The sequence below is a fragment of the Salmo trutta genome, chromosome 38 (genome assembly GCF_901001165.1).
Source record: "Salmo trutta chromosome 38, fSalTru1.1, whole genome shotgun sequence".
NCBI classification, from domain to species: domain Eukaryota; kingdom Metazoa; phylum Chordata; class Actinopteri; order Salmoniformes; family Salmonidae; genus Salmo; species Salmo trutta.
Genome location: NC_042994.1, coordinates 23,638,776 through 23,662,084, shown reverse-complemented (window position 1 = coordinate 23,662,084; position 23,309 = coordinate 23,638,776). Strand labels below are relative to the sequence as shown.

Here is a 23,309-nt window from a genome sequence, read left to right as displayed (position 1 = left end):
AGGATGATTCTCAGCAACAGCCCCTCTATCTTGTTGATCATTTACTTTCCGCAATCTTGAGTGATGCACCCTGACAATGATGCCTCCCTGCCTCACAAATATCACCACACCATCTTGGCCAATGACTACTCCCGGTCCCTTCCACTCTTGACAGTCAACTCGTTTGTAGTACACTTTGTTTCCAGTTTCGTACTTCTCATCGGTGGGTCGTAGCTGTTTACGCAGAGCCCTGCGAATTCTTTCTGAGCACTCTGCTTCAGTGAACGCTTTTCTCGCTGCATGTAGTGCTGACAGGTGCTGTCCCACCCCTGCACTCACACTGGCCCCTTCTAGTGCTGGTGGCTTGTCAACCAGTACAGAGGGAAGATTAGGGTTCTGCCCGAACACTAGTTGGTATGGACTGTAACCATGAACATTGTGCATTGAGTTTTTTGCCATCAAAGCCCAATCTAGGGCTGTGTTCCAGTCACACCCATTGTCTTGCTTCACTTTCAGCATGATCTCTGTGAGTGTTTGATTGTGTCTCTCCAGAAGTCCATTGCTCCATGGACTGTATGCAGCAGTTGTCTTTACTTCCATGTTGAATTTCTCTGCCATTTCTTATTTCATTATTATTGAATTCTCCTCCATTGTCACTGTACAATTTCTGGGGAGGGCCATGCACACTTACCCAGGAATGCATGAAGTGCCTGACGATGTCACTGGGTTTCTTTGTATTCACAATGCTTCCAGCGCTGAAGCGTGTGAAGTGGTCGATTATGTGAAGGTACCACACACTTGGTGCTAACTCATGTAGATCTACAGCCACTGTTTCATTGTACTTGGAAGCCAGTGGCAAACCAACAGCTGGTTTGGGCTTAGGTTTACTGTATTTTTGACATGTCTCACAATTGTTAACTATCTGCTGTAGAATGGAAATACTCATCATCATTATTCCCTGAACTGCTGAGTAACTTCTGAAGTCTGTCAACTGTAGCATGTCCAAACTGTTTGTGAAGCTTTAACAATACTTTGTGTTTTTCTTTTGTGTTCATGTTCTCTGTGACTGTCAGAATCTCCATGTGCTCTGTGTCCGTCCAAATCTCATTTTTGCATGGACTCTGTGTGATGTCTTTGTCTAAAATGTTTACACAATAGTGGCCTGAGGTAGTAAGTTCAAGAGTCACTGGTTGTTTAAACATCACTGCCTTGTCATTTTTTATGTCTAGTACAGCCCCTGCCTTCTTGAGGGAAGCTTTGCTTAATAGTAAGGGGATATCTGTAGGGACCACCTCTGTTTCAATGTGACACTTAGTCTGACCAATTTTTGCTGGTATCTTAACTCTCTTGGTAGAATGGACAATTCTCCCATCTCCAAATTTGAAAGCTCTGTTGCTTGGTGTGTCAATCATATTTTGTACTTCTTTCATATTTAGTTCACTAACATAGCTATCAAGCCATTTTGCACCACACACTGTGCGTGTACATGCAGTATCAATCACAGCAGATCCTAAGGATTCAACTATAAAAATCTCAGTATCAGAAGCAGATTCATTTGAAAACAGTGTAATGTTACACTGCTCTATATCTGTGTTTACATTTTCCTCTGTTAGATTAACTTGTTCATTTTTATGAGGACAGTCTTTAACCCAATGGTAAGTGCTATGACAAACAGCACATTTTGATCTCCTTCCATATTTGTCCAGTGGATTTGTTACGGGAAATGGCGCCCTCTTCAGGTTGTCTTGAGAACGTGAATTTTTGGCGCCTTTTCTCTGCTGCTCAGTGTAATATGCTCCGTCACTCGCTTGCATTCCATCTGTTAACGGCGCGACAGACGTCTTTTCACCAAAAATTATTTTTAGTGCCGACTTCATTGATGCAAAAGTCAGTACAGTACAAGCAGTCAAAGCCAACTGTTTCTCCCTACCATCTAGACAGGCAGTATCTAGCAACGTGAAAGCTAACACTGCATCCGGGAGAACCATGTCGTACTTGTGCATCCTATTGTACCTTTTTTCGAAATCAATGATGTAGTCCGTCATTGCAACCGAAATATCTCTCGAAACACTGTCAAAGTTTGAATATGCCTCGTAGGCACGGTCTCTCTTCTTTAAGAAATACAGAATCCAGTGCTCTGATCAAAGTTCCCATACCATCATCATTGTTCAAATCCTCAACGGATATTTCCAGTGCTGTATCTCTCGCTCTTCCCTCGAGCGATAATACCACCGCAAGTGCTTGCTTTTTCCCGTCCAGATTAGTAACCCGTGTCCAGATTCCAAGTTCATTTTTCCAACTTTCGTACGACCTCTTCTCGTCGAAGCGAGGTGGCACATTGTAGTTATTAGCCATCCTCTGCTACCAATGTTAACTCGAAATGACACAATGACAAGGTTCCAGTTTAACAAAGTTTACTATACTGTATGAACACACTACAAGGTAGCCATTCCACTCACGGCTAGGTCCATCAACGAACAGACGTCCTGCGCAGGCGCACTCTTGACTGAATGATAGCCCCGTAATAACAGAAATATAGGGATACTTAAAACATGAACTTAACACTACTGACCCTCTCATGGTAAGGCCCTCACTGGAAAGAAAGACGAGTTAAATATGTTTCTATGAAATTTCTCTTCATAATCTTTAAAATCGATTGTTTTTCAATTTTAGAGGTCTCTTGAAAACTTTGAACCAGAAATCTACGATCATGAGGGCAAGGGAGCTTACAGGTCAGTATTATTTTACTTGTTTTCTCATAAATAGTTTGTAAGGACAATGCCTCATTTTTCAAATCGTATTCAGGGAATGTAATTAAAATGTCATTATTCACCACTGTTTCCTCTAGGTTCCAGTGCCCCAGTGCAGGTCTGTTCCAGTGCAGTATAACAGGCCTGGTGTTCAGGATGGAGGGAGAGGTGCTCTATAGGACAGTCCACTGGGACAGGAGGCTTCTATCCAAGAGTGGCAAGAGACCTGCAGGACCCCTGTTCAACATCGACTACTCTCAGAAGTCTGTCTGTCAACTACACCTCCCACACTGTCAGATTTACTCTGGTAAGTATTTTCATGAATGAAAGATGTTCAACTGCCCTGAACAAGATTGCAAATTAATTTGTTCATTGCCTCATTTGTCATTGCTATTGTAGTATATCAGAGAAAGCTCAATGTTCTCTTTTGGGAGATTCTCAAATTGGACAAAAGTCTGCTGAAAAATAATGGTAATAATAGTAATTACTAATAATGATAATAGAACAGAGATTGCCTCCTGCAGCAGAGGATGCTCAGGTCTATCCTCCTGCAGCGGAGGATGCTCAGGTCTATCCTCCTGCAGCGGAGGATGCTCAGGTCTATCCTCCTGCAGCGGAGGATGCTCAGGTCTATCCTCCTGCAGCGGAGTTACTAAATCAGCCCTTTGAAACAGCTGTTTAGTCAGAAGAGAAAAAAATGTATACCTTTAAATGGAGAAGTAACATTGTTTTTATCTATGAAACATCCAGCACAACTAACTACATATAATTTGGGATTCCACCCCTGTAAATGTAATTTGCCTGATGACTCGCTAGTGGAGAAGGAGTCTCATTTCATACAAGTGCATTTGTTTCCACATTCCTTCTTCAATTACCTTTGACCTTTTTCAAAAGGAGGTGAGCAGAGTATAAGAGGAATTGAGGAAATCTAATTGAATTTGTTTCTTTCCTAGATTATGGATGTGACTTCCTGTCTGTAGCCCATGTGACTGATGACAAAGTGGAGTTTCTCCCTCCCCATGAGACAGACACACATGTCATAATAAACATCACTGGATCCTCTGCTTATGGTGATGTCACGGATGATGATGCTCCCATCTCCCCTATCCACGGGATTCTGTTGTTCTACCAACTGTTTCTCTCTGAAGAGAGGTCCATCCTGAATGTGTTGTTACTTCCCAGAAATGTTGTGATCAGGGAGGTAAGGATAACTTAGATTTAAAATCCCACTTCTATCTGTCTGGAATTCCATCAGGCTAGGAGTGTCAAACACAACATAGAAAAATAACATTCTCTCTGTGCCACAAGAATGCATGTTCTTATACTTGTTGACACCAAACCAGAATCAAATAATAATAATTCTGTCAAAGGGCTTGAGTTTGCACAACACGTGTATTTGATTGAAGCAACATTTCTGTCCATTGTTGATTCTCAAGGTGCAGGAGGAGAGAAGGAATGGAGACAAAGAAACCTTCATTGAAACAAATCCTCACTGCAATCTAACCCCGAAGAAAGCATACATCCTCTCCACAGATATTACAGATGGATATATGATCAACCCAACAGTAATTAATATCTCTAAGCCATAAAGAGATTACAACTTTAGATATTTCTTTAGCTGTGACCTCAGTATATTCACACTTCATGTAAGATCGTAGATACTGACTCTTGCTTTTTGTGTTCCAGACAGCAGAATATATGGATTTCCAGTCCTATGAAAACTACTTCCCCAAATTTCAGTTGTTCTTGCTAACTGTTGTTAAAGAGTTTGATCTTTTTCTGAAAACAAATGGCAGCACTGAAAATGAATGGAACGGACTTGTCTGGCTTCCAGGTAACAGAAATGTTGAGCTAAACTCAAATGAACTCTGACATGTGGTGTAGGTGGAAGTAGTAGCATTAGGAATAGAAGTACAATTACAGGTGTTGCTGTTATTGAGTTATGAAATGTCCTCATCAGGTCTTCTAGTTCTATTAGTCTCATCCCTGATGGCCACCTCATCACAAACAATGATAATATGAGGAAATCCCATTTGAAAAAAAACAAGTTCTTCTAATGGTTCTGTGTTGTTAAATGTATTACACCTGCAGCTCCTGTCCAGGTCCAACCCCATGGGCCTGTGGCACCAGTACCAGCAGCTTCTTCCCAGGTCCAACCCCATGGGCCTGTGGCACCAGTACCAGCAGCTTCTGCCCAGGTCCAACCCCACGGGCCTGTGGCACCAGTACCAGCAGCTTCTGCCCAGGTCCAACCCCACGGGCCTGTGGCACCAGTACCAGCAGCTTCTGCCCAGGTCCAACCCCATGGCCCTGCAGTTCCTATCCAGCTTCAGGCAGTTCCAGCTCCGCAACAGCCTGCAGGCCCTGCCCAGGTCCAGCCTCATGAGCCTGCAGCTCCTACTGCTGTTGTCCGTCCATCTGTCCGTGAAGATTAACTAGACTTGAGATGATCAAATCAGTGGCTTCCAAATAAACATTTAATGAAAAGTATCTTAAAAGAGCAATGTGTGATTTAGTAGAGCTGAGAATTTCCAGGGACCTTACAATACTTAGGTGCCGATACGTATTGCGATTCTATACTGAACAAAAATATAAACGCAACATGGAAAGTGTAGGTAACATGTTTCATGAGCTGAAACAAGAACCCCCAAAAATGTCATAGGCACAAAAAGCTTATTTCTTTCAAATTTGTTTACTTCCCTGTTAGTGAGTATTTCTTTTATTGACAAGATGATCCATCCACGTGTGGCTTATCAAGAAGCTGATTAAACAGCATGATCATTACACAGGTGCACCATGTGCTGGGGGCAAAAGGCCACTCTGAAATGTGCAGTTTTGACACACAACACTACAGATGTCTCAAGTTTTGTGGGTGCGTGCAATTGGCATGCTGACTGCAGGAATGTCCACCAGAGCTGCTGCCAGATAGCTTATGGCTGAGAAACAATCATAAAATTAACTTCAACGTCGTTTTAGAGAATTTGGCAGTATGTCCAACCGGCCTCACAACCTCTGACAAAGTGTAACCACGCCAGCCCAGGGCCTCCACATCCGGTTTCATTGTCTGAGACCAGCCTCCCGGACAGCTGAGGAAACCGATGAGTATTTTTTTTTTGTGGAGGAAAACTCATTTTGATTGGCTGGGCATGGCTCCCAAGTGGGTGCCCAATAGTGAAATCCATAGATTAGAGCCTAAATAATTCATTGTTTGTGCTCAATTCAGAATTTGGGATTTGACTCCCATTCAACTCATGAGTTGAAATTAAATTGCAATTGCCCACACCACAGGATGTAGATTATGAATTTGAGTGACAGGAAGTATAATTTAATTCAGTGTAATTCAAAGAAATTTCACTCAGTCATAGAACATGAGTTTCATTGAATCTGACAGGTCACACTTCCAGATACCAAAGAATATATCACTTTTCTCTGGAAACAATGTTCATATACTCTAACCTTAGAATATACCATTATATTTCCACCAACCATTTCATTTGTTTGGCTTTGTCTTGAAGGCTTTATGGTAAATTTGTGCATTAAACTAAGGCATTGTGGGAAATGTTGTATTTTCCCCATATTGAACATTTAAGTGATTAATGTAATATAACTACAGGTTTTGTTTTCCTTGTTTTCATTCATTTTAAGAGTTTGTCCTGAAAATCAATTGTTTCATCAATATTTTATATGCATGTATATAACATATTTGGTATTTTATTTACAAGATGTATATTTGTATGGACTACAACTATAGAATAGAAGAGACATTTGAATATTACTGCATTCAACTCTATTTCCTTGATTTGCAATTCGGTATCCTGCTTATTAATTCAAATTCATTAGTTGGATTTATGAGCCATTCTTAATTCAATTCTGAATTGACCACAACTCTGTTATAGACTACATAACATATTTCCCTGAGTGAAATGAGTCCCTGACATTGTCTGATTAAAGCTGGAATCCTTAATGGTTAAACAGCCAAGTCCATTTGCAATAATACAAAGAAGCTACTGTAAACAACCACACTGTTTTCCCTTTGAACGTCATTTTATGACAATAGAAGAGAACAATATTCACTTTATAATTTTTTACCATGGTATGCGACGCTCTGTCGCTAGGCAACAAAAACACCACGGTGGTGGGGCGGACAGTGGTGCTGCTTCCCCTACTGCTGATATACACTATTTGTAATCTCGATTGAATTGAGGGAGATTGAATAGTTTAATGCAATTACAAAACACTATCCCAGATATTTATACACCTCAAAATACGACATATTTCCCTGAGAGTGAAATGAGTCCCTGAGATTCAGCCTGATTAATCCCATAATGGCAGAGAAGTCACACATAAAGGACATATTCCTTTTCTCAAGAGTTGCTCCTATTTCTCCAGATCAATCACAAAAGGAGACTAGTCCCTATTGTTGGAAAATGTCATTACATTTTAAAAGACTCTTAAAAATAACATTATATAAATATATACACTATATCTAAACAGAGATATATCTGGTGTTCAGCCAGTACAGCTGTCCATATACACTATATCTAAACAGAGATATATCTGGTGTTCAGACAGCACAGCTGTCCATATACACTATATCTAAACAGAGATATATCTGGTGTTCAGACAGTACAGCTCTCCATATACACTATATCTAAACAGAGATATATCTGGTGTTCAGACAGTACAGCTGTCCATATACACTATATCTAAACAGAGATATATCTGGTGTTCAGCCAGTACAGCTGTCCATATACACTATATGTAAACAGAGATATATCTGGTGTTCAGACAGTACAGCTGTCCATATACACTATATCTAAACAGAGATATATCTTGTGTTCAGCCAGTACAGCTGTCCATATACACTATATCTAAACAGAGATATATCTGGTGTTCAGCCAGTACAGCTGTCCATATACACTATATCTAAACAGAGATATATCTTGTGTTCAGACAGTACAGCTGTCCAGTACAAGTCAGTTGTCTGGTAGATGTTAAGTCTCACATGTTGTTTCCTGAGACCTGTCCAAGATGATTCAACATTCACCATGTTCCAGATAGAAATTCAATGAACAGATATATAAAAATATAAAACATTAGACAAATGAAAATATATACAAATATAAAATTAATAAAATATTCCTCCATCATATTTGGAGACTATTAAACACAGAGTCCCTGATCTTGTAGTCTGTAACCAGGGTACCAGAGTAACACAGGTAGGATGTCTGGTAGACAGTAGACCTGATCTTGTAGTCTGTAGCCAGTGTACCAGAGTAACACAGGTAGGTTGTCTGGTAGACAGTAGCCCTGATCTTGTAGTCTGCAGCCAGGGTACCAGAGTAACACAGGTAGGATGTCTGGTAGACAGTAGACCTGATCTTGTAGTCTGTAGCCAGTGTACCAGAGTAACACAGGTAGGTTGTCTGGTAGACAGTAGCCCTGATCTTGTAGTCTGTAGCCAGTGTACCAGAGTAACACAGGTAGGATGTCTGGTAGACAGTAGCCCTGATCTTGTAGTCTGTAACCAGGGTACCAGAGTAACACAGGTAGGCTGTCTGGTAGACAGTAGACCTGATCTTGTAGTCTGTAACCAGTGTACCAGAGTAACACAGGTAGGATGTCTGGTAGACAGTAGCCCTGATCTTGTAGTCTGTAGCCAGTGTACCAGAGTAACACAGGTAGGATGTCTGGTAGACAGTAGCCCTGATCTTGTAGTCTGTAACCAGTGTACCAGAGTAACACAGGTAGGTTGTCTGGTAGACAGTAACCCTGATCTTGTAGTCTGTAGCCAGTGTACCAGAGTAACACAGGTAGGATGTCTGGTAGACAGTAGCCCTGATCTTGTAGTCTGTAACCAGTGTACCAGAGTAACACAGGTAGGATGTCTGGTAGACAGTAGCCTCAGTGATGTCACCTTGCCTGAGACCTGGGGCTTCTATAGTAAACTACAGACTGATGGGAGTGCTGGTGAGAATGGTGTCCAATCACATTACACACCAACCACCTCTGGTCAGGATGGCTCCTCCTCAAAGTACTGCTCTCTGTCTCTCATAAATGTTTTGATATCTTCTGAGGTTGTGAGGTGGTATCCGTTGCTACGTCTGTCTGTCTCTCAGGTCATGTATTAGTAGTATAGTGATATATCTCCTGATGTTGTTGTATCCATGGTAACCCCTCAGGCTTTCTTCTTCTCCAGGTCTCTGACCAGGAAGGGGTCTGCTTCTCTCAGGACCTGGTAGAACTTCTCCTGGGCTTCATCCCCTTTCCTCACAACCATGTCCAGCAGGGCTTGCTTCTGTAGGGTCTTGGTGGATTTACTGACCACCTCCTCCCTCTCCTCAGCATTCAGAACCTTGTGATCCTCCAGATGCAAGAGAATGGGCTGCAAGAGTCCCAGGCGAGTTTCTAGAGCCATCCTGTGTTTTGTAATGAAGTCTCGTCCTGGGAAAGTAGGGGGTTTGGCAGGAGTGGCTGCAGGGAGAGGGGCTGGGACAGAGGAGAAAAAGGGTCTATAAACTCGAGTGTATATATTACGAACGTTAAAAGTATGATCAACTTATATCAGAAAAATATATATCAGAAAAATAGTATCATTCAGTTGTATTGCTCTTACAATATACACATGGTTAATGATCTCAGTCATTAAATATGCTACTCTTCCCAGCGGTAGGCCCATCTTTCCTTGGGAGTTAGGAGTTTCCATTACACTGATTAGTGCTTTACAAAACGTGGACTGTTTTATCTGAACTGTTACCTTGATATCTGTAGAAACCCTTCCACGGATGTTCATGATTCCCAAATAGACTGGACCCTAATATGGACCAGGCTATATTCTTCTTCTTCAATGTCAGTTCAGCGGTTTTAACTTTGGCAGGTAAGAATACCGCAAACGTTGTGGTGTAGTTTTCGTAGTCTTTATCATTATCAAACTTTTTGGTCTGGATCAAAAAAAGGACAAACATAAGACAGCGTCAATTTATGGAATAAAACAACATTTAGCTTCCTCTTGAAGTCTTTGTCCTGGATTCAATCAGTTCCAGCACTAACCCAGGCTAACCGACACCTGCATAGCAGATCATTGGTTTTATTTAGGTGATATGTCAGACGTGGAACTGTGTTGGAGTTGTCAAATCACTGAGCGGCTGCTCTTGTCATTGTCACAAAACCACACCTGTATCGGCCTAATCAACATTCCACTGTTCCAACTTGTAACAAGGCTGCATGGGATTGTTACTAATGCCACTCAGTGCTTCCAATGGGAATATCCACGAAAGTTCTAACGATGGGAGCCGTTTGCTGATTTGCCAGCTCTAACGCATTTCCACCTCTGACATCACCTAAATAAAAACTATGAAGCTGCTATGCAGTTGTCGGTTATCAGGTGTTAAGGTGGATCTGATTAAGTCAAGCTGTTTTTCCTGTTATTCAGTGGATGTTGAACTATTAACCATCACTACCTTAGGTATCACCTGATGATAACCATCAGTGGAGAGGCTGTAAGTCTGATCAGGGGTCAGTTCACAGTCAGAGGTTGTTTCAATGAAGGTTTCTCTCGCGCCATTCCTCCTCGCCCTCTCCTCTTGCACCTAGAGTAGAGTAGTAGATTATCTTGTTGAGAGAAAAATATCTTCACAATAACTCGGATTCAGAATGGTCATTTCAAATGACCGATAGGACAATAAGTAAAATGTCAGTTATGGCATTACAGTAGTCACCTTCATTAGGACAGCATTCCGAGGCAGCAACAACACATGCAGTACAGACTCCAGTTCAGGGTAATCTGATGGTTGGTAGAACAACAACACAAGTGCTTTGATAGGGAAGACAGGAGCATCCTTATCCTTGGTGACGCCATAAGCACAGAATCCACTGATGTTTATTATGATGTGTGTTTCTGTTATCTCACGGGGAGGGATAAACTCAATGGGATGATCATTAGTCACATGGCCTACAGACAGGAAGTCACATCCACCACCTGGGAAAGGAAAATAAAATAGCATTGTTGGTTAGAAAGTAACAAGAGATAGATAACGCTACAATCACTTTTCTTATTAACTGTGTAGTTACCAGGGCAGATCTCACAGTGTGGGAGGTGTAGTTGACAGACAGACCCATTAAGGCATGAAAACTTAAACAGGGGTCCTGCAGGTCTCTTGCCATTCTGGGCTAGAAGCCTCATGTCCCAGGGGACTGTCCAATAGAAAACCTTTCCCTCTCCCTCCATCCTAAACACCAGGCCTGTTATACTGCACCGGAACAGACCTGCACGGGGGCACTGGAACCTGTAGTGTATGACAAATATATGACATAAATTGCATTTAAAATAGGAAAAGCACATCTGAATTTGCTTGTTGTAGGTGTGTGGGAATAATTCAATGATATCTTAAAAGCATAATAACTACCCGCACGCTGCCAGTATCACGTTGTTTATGGAAGTTGTTTAATTAGATCTTAAATAAGTGATACTGGCAAGAGCAGTGTGTTGGTCTTTCTTTTAAAATGACAAATGGCATGACCTGTTCTGTAAGACTTCAAATTCTTCAAGTTAAATAAGTTACATTTACATGTATCTATTATCCTTTCATAAATGGAAAACAAGAGAAGACCAAGTTACCGGTATGTTCCATTGTCCTCCTGATCATAGATTACTGGTTCAAAGTCCACAGGAACCAACTACAATGTAAAAACAATATATACTGAACAAATATTTTGAATTATAAACTGGGTGGTTCGAACCCTGAATGCTGATTGGCTGACAGCCCTGGTATATCAGATGATATACCACAGGTATGACAAAACACACATTTTTACTGTTCTAATTATATTTGTAATTAATTATATGAATTACTATACTGGAGACAGACAGACAGAACGACCGGCAGACCAGTTGAATATTTAAGCAATAAGGCCTGAGGGGGTGTGTTATATGGCCAATGTACCACGGCTAACGGCTGTTTACTCCGCATTGCATTGTGTCTAAGAACAGCCCTTAGCCATGGTATATTGGCCATATACTACACCCCCTCGTGCCTTATTGCTTAAATATTCAACTGGTCGGTTGATCGTTCTGTCTGTCTGTCTTTCCATTGAAGGTCTTACCAGACGAGGGTCAGTAGTACACAGGCCCTGGTCCACTATTCTACATTCTGTGATGTTTAACTTCTACATGACATTAGGTAAGCCTTATAAACTCTGTGATGTTTAACTTCTACATGACATTAGGTAAACCTTATAAACTCTGTGATGTTTAACTCCTCCATGACATTAGGTAAACCTTATAAACTCTGTGATGTTTAACTCCTCCATGACATTAGGTAAGCTGCCAGTCATGACTCTGAATTGTTCCTCACTCCAATTGAACCCTTGCTAGATGAAAGCTCACTAGAAGATAATTTTATTTGGTGACAGTTTCTTTCTGTTGGTCAATGTTCGTCATCCTGTCTCCATGCCTTTTACCAGGTATTGTTGTTGTGAACCCAAACCCCCACTCTCCTCCTCACCTCTCTCTCTAAGTTCTCCGACAGATCATCCCAGTTCATCTTCTTCAGAATCTCCGGTGTCTCCACAGCTTCCTCAGGGCCGGAGGTTTCTCATTGTGTGAAGGAAAGATGCACTCACTCAATGTAGCTATAAACAACTAATTGAACTTTTAAAGAACAGATTCATGTTGTTTTACCTGTGTGATCACTCTGTAACTTCTTAGGGAGATCATGCTGATTAATCCACCTCAGGATCATCAGTGTGATCTCCACAGCTCCCTCAGGGCCGTATCGCTCCACCATCTGATCCACTGTGATCTGTATGTCAGTGTTCCTCAGCTGTCTCTTTGGGATGGGAGGAAAGCCTAACATCCTGCCACTAGTCAGCTTAGACTGAAATGTCTTCAGCTGATCTTCAGTGAGCTCCTCCAGACTGGTCAGCAGCAGAGTTGGAACATCCAACATGAAGGATCTCTAAAATAACAAAGATGATAAGATATAAGAGAATAGAAATACTGACTAGTGATATAAAGAACATGAACATCGCCACACACAACGTGGTACAGGAATATATTCACAGCTTTTTTGTTGTGTTGCAGCCTGACCCCCACCACTCATAGTTACATGAGAGATTAGTTAATTATCTAGACTGTATGTTTGTACTGTATCATTTCATACTGTAGAACTGACTATGACAGTGAGTACAGGTGATGTAACATATGAGGGTAGAACTGTAGAACTGACTATGACAGTGAGTACAGGTGTTTAACATATGAGGGTAGAACTGTAGAACTGACTATGACAGTGAGTACAGGTGATGTAACATATGAGGGTAGAACTGTAGAACTGACTATGACAGTGAGTACAGGTGTTTTAACATATGAGGGTAGAACTGTAGAACTGACTATGACAGTGAGTACAGGTGTTTAACATATGAGGGTAGAACTGTAGAACTGACTATGACAGTGAGTACAGGTGATGTAACATATGAGGGTAGAACTGTAGAACTGACTATGACAGTGAGTACAGGTGATGTAACATATGAGGGTAGAACTGTAGAACTGACTATGACAGTGAGTACAGGTGAAGTAACATATGAGGGTAGAACTGGAGAACTGACTATGACAGTGAGTACAGGTGTTTTAACATATGAGGGTAGAACTGTAGAACTAACTATTAACTGTAGCATACACACTTCCGACAGCATGTGGCTGTGATCTATGTGTGATTTGTCCGCAATGACATTTGACCTCTCAGACATGGCCACTAGTCTTGCCTCATGCTCCTTCCTCCTTCTCCCTGTATCACTGTGTGAGTCACCCCACCGTGTTGCTGCTGTGGTAGATATAGCTATAGAAGAGGAAGTGAAGAGATAACAGTATATTTGTTGTATTACATTATCAATTATTCATTTAAATCATGTTGTCTTTGTTTGAAGGAACGTTTGACACATTTTCTTAACAGTGTTACCTCTTCTGTGTCTGTAATCTCTCTTTAACTTCTCAGACATGGCCACTAGTCTTGCCTCATGCTCCTTCCTCCTTCTCCATGTATCACTGTGTGAGTCACCCCACCGTGTTGCTGCTGTGGTAGATATAGCTATAGAAGAGGAAGTGAAGAGAGATAACAGTATATTTGTTGTATTACATTATCAATTATTCATTTAAATCATGTTGTCTTTGTTTGAAGGAACGTTTGACACATTTTCTTAACAGTGTTACCTCTTCTGTGTCTGTTATCTCTCTCTAACTTCTCTGCTACATCATGTCGGTTCATCCACCTCAGGATCATCAGTGTGATCTCCACAGCTCCCTCAGGGCCGTATCGCTCCACCATCTGATCCACTGTGACCTGTATGTCAGTGTTCCTCAGCTGTCTCTTTGGGATGGGAGGAAAGACTAACATCCTGCCACTAGTCAGGTTAAACAAAAATGTCTTCAGCTGATCTTCAGTGAGCTCCTGCAGACTGGTCATCAGTAGAACTGGAAAGAGAGAAACATGGGAAATAGAGGGGAAGACAGGAGGGGGGATAGAGAGTCAGTTAGGGTTCTTGTCTACAATCCTACTTCTCTGATCTCTCTAACTTCTCTGCCAGATCATTCTGGTTCATCTTCCAGATTAGGAAGCTCAGGAAGAGATATACAGTCATGATTAGAAAGTCTCATCTGTTTGTGAAATCTTCCCTACTGTATTGGTGAATGTATGTATGGAATGGAATGAATGTTGGATTGTTGTTTAATCATAATGGGGTCACCTGGATACATCATGAATAAAAATGATAAAAGAGGGGTCTGCTGAATGTTATTATGAAGTCAGTTGAATGTTGTTTCTGGTTAGACCTACACTGAACTGTGGTGGTGATGAATAGATTGATGTATATTATTGTTATATTACCTCTAGTGTGATCTCTCTCTAACTTCTCTGCTACATCATGTCGGTTCATCCACCTCAGGATCATCAGTGTGATCCCCACAGCTCCCTCAGGGCCGTATCGCTCCACCATCTGATCCACTGTGACCTGTATGTCAGTGTTCCTCAGCTGACTCTTTGGGATGGGAGGAAAGCCTAACATCCAGCCACTAGTCAGATTAGACTGAAATGTCTTCAGCTGATCTTCAGTGAGCTCCTCCAGACTGGTCAGCAGCAGAGTTGGAACGTCCAATATTTTCTAAAACAACAAAGATAACAACAGTGAGGAAGGAATATAAAACCTGACTAGTGATATAAAATAAAGAACATGAACATATGAATATTGTTAAGACGTACTAGAATATTTCTACTGGTCTCTCAATATCACATCATCATGAAATAAATTACATTAGAAACTTTAACACACACAGACACACACACACACATACACACACACACACACACACAGTAGATTGCAGTGTTTACAGAGAATACTGTGATCTACAGTATATGGTTTGCTCACATTGACTTTAGACACTAGTCCTACCTTCAGCACCTTCAGGATCCCCTCCAGCCTAGAGATCACAGTCTCCAGATCACCACACTGCTTCTCAGACATGGTCAACCTGGACACAGAAAACAGTCACACACTGTTCTGTTCCCCAACAGCACAACCACATGCTATGGTCACTACACTGTTCTGTTCCCCTACACCACCACCACATGCTGTGGTCACTACACTGTTCTGTTCCCCAACAGCACAACCACATGCTATGGTCACTACACTGTTCTGTTCCCCTACACCACCACCACATGCTGTGGTCACTACACTGTTCCCCTACAGCACCACCACATGCTGTGGTCACTACACTGTTCTGTTCCCCTACAGCACCACCACATGCTGTGGTCACTACACTGTTCTGTTCCCCTACAGCACCACCACATGCTGTGGTCACTACACTGTTCTGTTCCCCTACACCACCACCACATGCTGTGGTCACTACACTGTTCTGTTCCCCTACACCACCACCACATGCTGTGGTCACTACACTGTTCTGTTCCCCTACACCACCACCACATGCTGTGGTCACTACACTGTTCTGTTCCCCTACAGCACCACCACATGCTGTGGTCACTACACTGTTCTGTTCCCCTACACCACCACCACATGCTGTGGTCACTACACTGTTCCCCTACACCACCACCACATGCTGTGGTCACTACACTGTTCTGTTCCCCTACAGCACCACCACATGCTGTGGTCACTACACTGTTCTGTTCCCCTACACCACCACCACATGCTGTGGTCACTACACTGTTCTGTTCCCCTACAGCACCACCACATGCTGTGGTCACTACACTGTTCTGTTCCCCTACACCACCACCACATGCTGTGGTCACTACACTGTTCTGTTCTACACCACCACCACATGCTGTGGTCACTACACTGTTCTGTTCCCCTACACCACCACCACATGCTGTGGTCACTACACTGTTCTGTTCCCCTACAGCACCACCACATGCTGTGGTCACTACACTGTTCTGTTCCCCTACACCACCACCACATGCTGTGGTCACTACACTGTTCTGTTCCCCTACAGCACCACCACATGCTGTGGTCACTACACTGTTCTGTTCCCCTACAGCACCACCACATGCTGTGGTTACTACACTGTTCTGTTCCCCTACAGCACCACCACATGCTGTGGTCACTACACTGTTCTGTTCCCCTACAGCACCACCACATGCTGTGGTCACTACACTGTTCCCCTACACCACCACGACATGCTGTGGTCACTACACTGTTCCCCTACACCACCACCACATGCTGTGGTCACTACACTGTTCTGTTCCCCTACACCACCACCACATGCTGTGGTCACTACACTGTTCTGTTCCCCTACACCACCACCACATGCTGTGGTCACTACACTGTTCTGTTCCCATACAGCACCACCACATGCTGTGGTCACTACACTGTTCTGTTCCCCTACACCACCACCACATGCTGTGGTCACTACACTGTTCTGTTCCCCTACACCACCACCACATGCTGTGGTCACTACACTGTTCTGTTCCCCAACACCACCACCACATGCTGTGGTCACTACACTGTTCTGTTCCCCTACACCACCACATGCTGTGGTCACTACACTGTTCTGTTCCCCTACAGCACCACCACATGCTGTGGTCACTACACTGTTCTGTTCCCCTACACCACCACCACATGCTGTGGTCACTACACTGTTCTGTTCCCCTACACCACCACCACATGCTGTGGTCACTACACTGTTCCCCTACAGCACCACCACATGCTGTGGTCACTACACTGTTCTGTTCCCCTACAGCACCACCACATGCTGTGGTCACTACACTGTTCTGTTCCCCTACAGCACCACCACATGCTGTGGTCACTACACTGTTCTGTTCCCCTACACCACCACCACATGCTGTGGTCACTACACTGTTCTGTTCCCCTACACCACCACCACATGCTGTGGTCACTACACTGTTCTGTTCCCCTACACCACCACCACATGCTGTGGTCACTACACTGTTCTGTTCTACACCACCACCACATGCTGTGGTCACTACACTGTTCTGTTCCCCTACACCACCACCACATGCTGTGGTCACTACACTGTTCTGTTCCCCTACAGCACCACCACATGCTGTGGTCACTACACTGTTCCCCTACACCACCACCACATGCTGTGGTCACTACACTGTTCTGTTCCCCTACAGCACCACCACATGCTGTGGTCACTACACTGTTCTGTTCCCCTACAGCACCACCACATGCTGTGGTCACTACACTGTTCTGTTCCCCTACACCACCACCACATGCTGTGGTCACTACACTGTTCTGTTCCCCTACACCACCACCACATGCTGTGGTCACTACACTGTTCTGTTCCCCTACACCACCACCACCACATGCTGTGGTCACTACACTGTTCTGTTCCCATACAGCACCACCACATGCTGTGGTCACTACACTGTTCTGTTCCCCTACACCACCACCACATGCTGTGGTCACTACACTGTTCTGTTCCCCTACACCACCACCACATGCTGTGGTCACTACACTGTTCTGTTCCCCTACACCACCACCACATGCTGTGGTCACTACACTGTTCTGTTCCCTACACCACCACCACATGCTGTGATCACTACACTGTTCTGTTCCCCTACACCACCACCACATGCTGTGGTCACTACACTGTTCTGTTCTCCTACACCACCACCACATGCTGTGGTCACTACACTGTTCTGTTCTCCTACACCACCACCACATGCTGTGGTCACTACACTGTTCTGTTCCCCTACACCACCACCACATGCTGTGGTCACTACACTGTTCTGTTCCCCTACACCACCACCACATGCTGTGGTCACTACACTGTTCTGTTCTACACCACCACCACATGCTGTGGTCACTTCACTGTTCTACATTCATTTCACTCAGTTCGTGAGGATGATGTAATAGAGGTATAGAAGAGATGTCAAAGGGTCAATTCACCACTTTTAAAGTTGATTATCTCTCCAGCACCAGAAGACTCATATATTCAATGTTATCTATAGCAAATCAATCAAATGGATTTTATAAATCCCTTTTTATAATCTGCAGATGCTTACACAGAAACCCAGCCTAAAACCCTAGAGAGCAACGCAGATGTAGAAGCACAGTGACTAGGAATAAACTCTCTAGAAAGGTAGGAACCTAGGAAGAAACCTAGAGAGGAACCAGGCTCTGAGAGGTGTCCAGTCCTCTTCTTTACTGTTAGAGAACAGACTAATACAGAATGTGAGTTACACCTGGGGGGGTATCTATTATTATAAATATATGTAATTTAACGTAAACATGACCTTTTAACGTGGCATGAACACAACCAGTCATGATGCTTTCATCTGATTGTCAAACAAATCACTTCTAAAAGTAGGCTACCTGTACATGTTGATCCACTCCTAAATAATTCCAGCTTCTAAACAGTGGACTGCATGTATACTGACACCATGTGATGAATAGAAACAGACATCTGTTTATAAAACACCATAAAGAGTGAATAATGACATTCAGTGGTTGACATTGATTAGACCTACATTAATTGATGCTTCTTGATGACAAATGTACCTTTTTGGGGAAATGAAACTGTCCCAGGAACAACTGGATGGTCACCCTAACACACACGTACTAGACTAGGCTACAATGTGTATTACCATGAACTTCTAATAGGCCTTCCAGTAGCCAGTGATGTAGTGGTCAAAATATTGGTGGGTAAATTCTGATTGCCGGTCGCAGTGTAAAAAGTAACACTCCCTAAACTTTCAATGCATTTTTCTGAAAAAGTGGATAAATTGCGTTTACCCTCCAGTAGACCTACACCACTGCTGGTGGCCTACACTCTCAGACAAGGTAATTTTACACACATGAACACACACAGAACAGGTAGTCTATGTTCAATATAATATATGACTTGAATCAAAACATGTTTACACCCTAGTTCATGAGTTGTCCAGAATTCATGAATGTTTGGAGTCTTTACAGATCATGTGACATAAAACACTACCTTTCTTTCCTTACATTAATTACATTTATGACAGTTTTATTTGTCATTTTTAAGACATATTATGCCTACATTATTTTGGATTTGTGTGGCCATGACAACTGTTTTCACAGTGAAACATAATTCAATATTAGGTAGGCATAGTTACACTTACAGTGTATTTTCAGAGATCAAGATACAGGATTATTCCAGGGTTTAAATTCAATATTCTAATTCAATTGTTTAATGCTTAATAATGACAAATATAACTTTCATAAATGTAATTAATGTAAGGAAAGAAAGGTAGTGTTTTATGTCACATGATCTGTGAAGACTCCAAACCGGCAATCAGAGTGCTGAAGGTAAGACTACTCAAAAGTGAGTTTACAAGTTTATCAACCTTTAAAGCAGAATTACTTTCCCATTGTTGCACAAAAATGCAGTGTATGATATACCATTTTGTAGCTTTGTGTCTCTACTTTTATCCAACGTAAAAAAACAGCATTTCAAATTTTGCTACACAAGACCAAATCCAGGTGGTGAGTCACATGAAATTGTAAAATCGAATACTTTTCACAGAAATAATCAATTATAGGCCTCCTGTCATTAACGTATACTTGTTGGATGGATTGGATGCCCATTGTGTCTATGTGTCTGAAGGAGCTCAGCTGAGGCTGAAATTCAGCACTACTGAGTGGACAGCACCTCTGTCTAGCCAGCTATGGAATTCTACAGTATACCATTCGTGGACAGGGAGACGGTTTACAGGGTTGGGTAGTAACGGATTACATGTAAAGTACTACAAAAAATGGTAACTGTAATCCGTTATGTTACCAGCAGACACATTGTAATTAGATTATAGGTACTTTTGAAAAACGATATGATTACTTTGAGGATTACAGTTACCATTTGAAAAACATATGACACTTCTCTGTTATCTCAATGACATTTAAAATCAGTATTGAAAAAAGGCGCACATTTAAGTTTGTCCCACCTGAGTGAGTCTGACCATAAGTCAGAGACCACTATGATGACACACCAAATGTGTTGGATGGATCGCGGGAAAAGAGCAGGAAAAGGCTTTTGTAGGCTACAGTCTAAGTTATGTCTTCCAATGGTGCGACTGCTGTCGGTATCAAATTTGAATAAAAGCTTCGAGGTAAGGATGATGGCGATACGGATATCACTTATTATTGATCTACATAGCGCATTGATCACACTGCTGCTCTCTCATTTAGCTTACGGATTGTGGTTGTTGTGGATGGCTGTTTTTTTCCTAAGTAGCCACCCTTTGCCTTGATGACAGCTTTGCACACTCTTGGCAAACATGCCATTCCATAAGCGCAGCATTTATTTTTCAACTCGAATCAATGACCCGAATCAGTCCTCCATGACAACAAAATCATAAACAGAGTAGGCTGGCTAATAAGTCCTTAGCTTTGGGGTCAAGCTCAGGTAAAACACTTTGGCTAATCTATACTTCCATATATCCAAGTCCTATTCTTGAAGATCAAGGGGTATAACATTTATTGGAATGACTGGAATTCTGATATGCTTTGGTTTTTAATGTAAAGATATAATTTAATCGTATTATTATATGTAGGGGAAAGCGATGGGTTAGAAGAAGCCTACATAACCACCACAAATTAAATTGAACATCCATATATGGCCAGCTATGTAAACACTAACATTGATTTATCCTGCAATAGATGTCGTTCAATTGGTAACATGCATTTTTGTCTTCTTCTAATGCCTTTTAAGGAGAAAGTAATCTAAAAGTAAGGGAATGTAATCAGATAACATTACTGAGTTTGGGTAATCCCAAAGTTAGGTTACTGACAGGTAACTTGTAACGAATTACACTTAGAAAGTAACCTACCCAACCCTGACGGTTTATTTGAGCCCCCCCTTGCTACCCCATAATTCGCACCCTGGACTAATATCCTCTATGTTCACTCACATTCCAGAAGAGGTGCTGGGGAGTTCGCTGGACGGCTCCTCACTCTCCTCCCCTGCTGGCTTCTTTTCCTTCTCAGAGGCAGCTACCTCCTACACACACACACACACACACACACACACACACACAGTCTGTCTTGTCTGCAGTCTTTTCTATTGAGGACCACACCAGGTTAGGGTCTATGCGTGTAATAAAACTTCATGGATGAGATAGTCATTGTTGAGAACACTGTGTCTCTTGACAACATCACTTGATTGAAATCGCAACAGTTTACTAGTTAATTAACGTCGCAAAGTAAATTATAAACGATTCCCGCCTCCTTCACTCCTTCGAATGACGTGCCAAGTGCTAGCTATGAATTAATATGATATTACTGCGTTATGAATTCATAGCAAGACTAGAATATATAGTTCATAGGCCTACATTAACATGTCTATTACATCACATGTTCTCGCATTTTATCGTGTAAATTACTTTTCCCCGTTAATTTGATCGAGTCAATCTCGCACTTCCGTGTTGCTGTAAATCAAATATGAAACAGATACAATGTAGCCTACTTTACTGTATCAACAAACTTTTTCAGAGACGTTTACAGATAAAATAGCAACATACTAAGTTGTCCTTCAAACTATATTGTCTTACTTTTGATGAGTCCATTTTCAGACACTCCAGGCGCAGCCAGCCGACTGGAAAATAATGAAGCCTGGTGGCAGAGCGCTACAGTTTCATTTCGTTTTGAGCAGCCCAGACCATCCCATGACACATCCTACCTATAGGTCTCTAGTAGTGCGTCGCCCTCTTGTGGACAAACTGATACCAAACCAAAATAGGTGTGAGAGTCACTCAAGAGACCATGGTTAAACCATTCTAATCTAGCTGTGAAGTCGATATAACATCTCTGATATGATCTTGTTCTTTGTTTCCAGTTGGATCACAGGTTGTATTTGTAATAAAATAATATTCTGACTCATGGCTTTGTAGGATATGAAGAATACATAAAAAAATACATGTTATTCATTCTCTGCTTGCCTGCCTGTCTGTTTGGTATGGGATCTAGGAGTAGGGTTGCAAAATTCCGGGATCATTCAATAAATTCCCTGGTTTTCAAGAGGAATACGGATTGCCTGCGTATACCCTCCTGATTCCGGGAATCCTCCAACAGGGATTTTGGGAAAACAAGGGATTTTATTAAAATGTCCAGGAACCCTATGTAGGACTCTGATCCTTGTCTCTAGGGCTCCCTGCTGGTTCAGCAGGACATTACACTGTAATGTGTGACGATGGGGAAGAGGTGGAGGAGGAGGAAGAGGAGGAGGCATGGGCATGTGATGCAGTGAGGGAGGAATGCGAGAGAGAGATACAGACATAATATGACATTTGAAATGTCTTTATTATTTTGTAACTTTTGTGATTGTAATGTTTACTGTTAATTATTATTGTTTATTTCACTTTTGTTTATTATCTACTTAACATATGTTTCCCATGCCAATAAAGCCCTTGAATTGGAGAGAGAGAGAGAGAGACAGCCTAAAATATGTAATATATGTTAGATGGAAATGAATACAGTAGAGTCATTAATGCATGTTGTCATGTTATCATCAGACAGGTCAATTCATACCTGTTGTCATGTTATCATCAGACAGGTCAATTCATACCTGTTGTCATGTTATCATCAGACAGGTCAATTCATACTTGTTGTCATATTATCATCAGACAGGTTAATTAATACAATTCATGACTGCAGGTATGTCCACCAGAGCGGTTGCCAGATAATTGAATCTTCATTTCTCTACCATAAGCCACCTCCAACGACATTTTAAAGAATTTGGCAGTACGTCCAACCGGACTCACAACCACGCCAGCCCAGGACCTCCACATCCGGCTTCTTCACCTGCGGGGTCGTCTGAGACCAGCTGACCGAAATTGAGGAGTACTTCTGTCTGTAATAAAGCCCTTTTGTGGGGAAACACTCATTCTGATTGGCTGGGCCTGGCTCCCCAGTGGGTGGGACTGTACCCTCCCAAGCCCACCCATGGCTGTGCCCCTGCCCAATTGTGAAATCCATAGATTAGGGTCTAATGCATTTATTTAAATTGACCAAATCCCTAATATGAACTGTAACTCAGTCATTTGTTGAAATTGTTGCAGGTTGCGTTTATATTTTTGTTCAGTATAGAATAATACA

At 42.2% G+C, this 23,309-nt stretch overlaps 2 protein-coding genes across 9 annotated transcripts; one reads left to right on the top strand and one right to left on the bottom strand.

The window, feature by feature from the left end:
* Positions 1 to 2,448: 2,448 nt before the first annotated feature.
* On the top strand, positions 2,449 to 5,219 carry LOC115178877 (uncharacterized). Of its 2 annotated transcripts, XM_029740266.1 has the most exons (6): positions 2,449 to 2,711; positions 2,828 to 3,036; positions 3,683 to 3,930; positions 4,166 to 4,294; positions 4,416 to 4,563; positions 4,821 to 5,219. In XM_029740266.1, exons 2-6 carry the CDS (start codon positions 2,886 to 2,888, stop codon positions 5,162 to 5,164), a joined length of 1,020 nt encoding a protein of 339 aa, XP_029596126.1. In that variant the 5' UTR covers positions 2,449 to 2,711; positions 2,828 to 2,885; the 3' UTR covers positions 5,165 to 5,219. The 2 variants fall into 2 exon arrangements, with proteins under 2 accessions (XP_029596126.1, XP_029596125.1); XM_029740265.1 differs by lacking the exon at positions 2,449 to 2,711 and having other exon boundaries at positions 2,754 to 3,036.
* A 1,709-nt stretch (positions 5,220 to 6,928) lies between these two features.
* Positions 6,929 to 21,864, bottom strand: LOC115178539 (NACHT, LRR and PYD domains-containing protein 1b allele 1-like). 7 transcript variants are annotated; one of them, XM_029739789.1, is made up of 15 exons: positions 21,767 to 21,864; positions 21,128 to 21,216; positions 15,168 to 15,246; positions 14,606 to 14,879; positions 13,933 to 14,193; positions 13,682 to 13,795; positions 13,386 to 13,561; positions 12,409 to 12,685; positions 12,233 to 12,321; positions 11,347 to 11,405; positions 10,800 to 11,014; positions 10,448 to 10,707; positions 10,190 to 10,318; positions 9,487 to 9,670; positions 6,929 to 9,218 (listed from the first exon to the last, which is right to left on the bottom strand). In XM_029739789.1, the coding sequence occupies exons 1-15, from the start codon at positions 21,779 to 21,781 to the stop codon at positions 8,908 to 8,910; spliced, it is 2,532 nt and encodes an 843-aa protein (XP_029595649.1). In that variant the 5' UTR covers positions 21,782 to 21,864; the 3' UTR covers positions 6,929 to 8,907. The 7 variants fall into 7 exon arrangements, with proteins under 7 accessions (XP_029595649.1, XP_029595653.1, XP_029595647.1 ...); XM_029739793.1 differs by having other exon boundaries at positions 13,682 to 13,810; positions 13,933 to 13,950; positions 14,618 to 14,879; XM_029739787.1 differs by having other exon boundaries at positions 13,682 to 13,810; positions 21,767 to 21,863.
* Positions 21,865 to 23,309: the final 1,445 nt, after the last annotated feature.

Excerpts from the sequence above, each read along its gene's own strand:
- LOC115178877 (XM_029740265.1), top strand. The coding sequence starts at position 2,799 with ATGTCATTATTCACCACTGTTTCCTCTAGGTTCCAGTGCCCCAGTGCA. Across the intron at positions 3,931-4,165 it reads GAAATGTTGTGATCAGGGAG|GTGCAGGAGGAGAGAAGGAA; the intron begins GTAAGGATAACT and ends TTGATTCTCAAG. Across the intron at positions 4,295-4,415 it reads GATATATGATCAACCCAACA|ACAGCAGAATATATGGATTT; the intron begins GTAATTAATATC and ends TTTGTGTTCCAG.
- LOC115178539 (XM_029739787.1), bottom strand. Across the intron at positions 13,811-13,932 it reads AGATAACAGACACAGAAGAG|CTATATCTACCACAGCAGCA; the intron begins GTAACACTGTTA and ends CCTCTTCTATAG. Across the intron at positions 11,015-11,346 it reads GAGGACAATGGAACATACCG|GTTCCAGTGCCCCCGTGCAG; the intron begins GTAACTTGGTCT and ends CATACACTACAG.